The sequence below is a fragment of the Aplysia californica genome, unplaced genomic scaffold, assembly GCF_000002075.1.
Source record: "Aplysia californica isolate F4 #8 unplaced genomic scaffold, AplCal3.0 scaffold00345, whole genome shotgun sequence".
Classification (NCBI taxonomy): domain Eukaryota; kingdom Metazoa; phylum Mollusca; class Gastropoda; order Aplysiida; family Aplysiidae; genus Aplysia; species Aplysia californica.
The window spans coordinates 536,374-538,065 of record NW_004797615.1 but is presented as its reverse complement, the minus strand read 5'-3'; the positions used below and the strand labels follow the sequence as shown (position 1 = coordinate 538,065).

At 38.7% G+C, this 1,692-nt stretch overlaps 1 protein-coding gene across 1 annotated transcript in view; it reads left to right on the top strand.

Annotated features, from left to right (window-relative positions):
• LOC101852782 (uncharacterized protein C56G2.4) overlaps positions 1 to 1,692 on the top strand; it is a 22,711-nt gene that overhangs the window by 14,612 nt on the left and 6,407 nt on the right. The window contains exon 7 of the mRNA XM_005102858.3: positions 1,150 to 1,339. Within this exon, the coding sequence (XP_005102915.1) occupies positions 1,150 to 1,339 (190 nt within the window). The remainder of the gene's footprint in view (positions 1 to 1,149; positions 1,340 to 1,692) is intronic.

Below are 1,692 nucleotides of genomic sequence, written 5' to 3'. Positions count from 1 at the left end.
GTGTGTATGTGTGTGTGTGAGTGTGTGTGCGTGTGTGTGTGTATGTGTGTGTGTATGTGTGTGTGTGTGTAATCAAAAGGGTTCAGTAAAATCCTCACAGGTTTTTTTTAAACATAAAAGGCACTGAGCCAAAATTAACAAATTCGGTAATAATTTCATAAAATAGGCGGGAAAATGCCAGTTTATTTAAATTCATTATTTTGACGAGCGTCTGATTTCACCGCCACGCAACTCATAGTAGCGTCGAAAATTCGTAGCGCAACATCCTCAAGTATCTCTTTAACGGGAGAATCAGTGTCACCCATACTTTGCACAGCAGTTTGTATCAATCTGTCGTAACTTAATCATATTTTTCCACAACAACTGAGGCAAAATTATAAAACTTTTTTTCATAAATTTGTATGAAATACTATAAATCTCCGCCACGCGAAAAATGGGATTGTTCATTGGACTTCCCACTTCTCACATACATTTTGCATACGCTCATGGCCAACGTCATAGCTCATCAATGACACTATTTAGTGGCAATTCTTGTTACAATATATTAAGTTTATAGAGAACACCTTTAGCACTAAAGGTCCTCACAACATGCGTCAATAAGCACAACGTTGCAATTAGAACAAATGACTGACTTTCGAAACGATATTGCCCCAGCTGTAGACCTTTTAAAATCTGTAGAAACTACCCACTGGTATTTTAAATTAAATTAGAATACATCAAACCGATGTTTACAAAAATATTGGTCTGTTTAAGACAAATTGAAACAAGTCATTGTGCAAAAGCTGGAATCTTCAAGTTCTACGGTTGAGGAAATATTTGACAATAAGTTGCGCCTTCAACTTTTGACCGCTCTATAATAGTTGACTTACTACTAGAGGTGGGCAAAATCCGCATAATCTACAAGGATAACCGGATAATTCTCAATGAAACATCCGGATTCAGACTCGTAACTCTCTTTCTTGACCCTGTTTGCCGAAGTGGGTGTACCCATTTGTTGAAATAGTGCTAACCCGTTTGTTGAGATGGCTGCTCTAAACATTTTGCCGAAGCGGTTCATATCATATTATTTGCCGAAGAGGTGCACTAATGTAGTATCCGGATTTGGCTAAAGCGACTCATTGCCCAGCCCTACTTACTACATGTCCCTAGACCTCCACAACGCCCTCCGATGGGCCAACATTGATGCGGCCTGGAGCTATGACGTGGACAGTCTCGGAACCATGGATAAACAGCCCGAGGAAAGGGCACCCTTCTTAACCAGCCTAGAGGTGAACCTTGAGCCAGTCTACAGCACTGATGACATCGAGTTTGAGTCCTGCTGCTCGAAATACACCTACATGTAGGTTTTATTACTTGTTTATATTAATTTGTTTGTGTGTTTGTTGATTTGTTTGTATGTTTGTATGTTTGTTTGTTTTGTTTGTTTGTTTGCTTTATTTGGGTTTTTGTTTTTGTTTTTTGTTTTGTTTTGTCTTCTCTTATTTTTTCAAATGTATTTATTTTTTAATTCATTTTATCAGAGGGGGCGGAGGGGGGAGGGGGAGGAGTATTTTGCTCACTTGTTTGATTTTGAGAGTCTTAAAATCATTTTCGTTTTCTTTGTCGTTTGGTTTTTGTCTTGATTTGGGGTTGTTGTTTTTCATTTCGTTCTGCTATTTGCGCACCCTTGGGTGTGTGTGTGTGTGTGTGTGT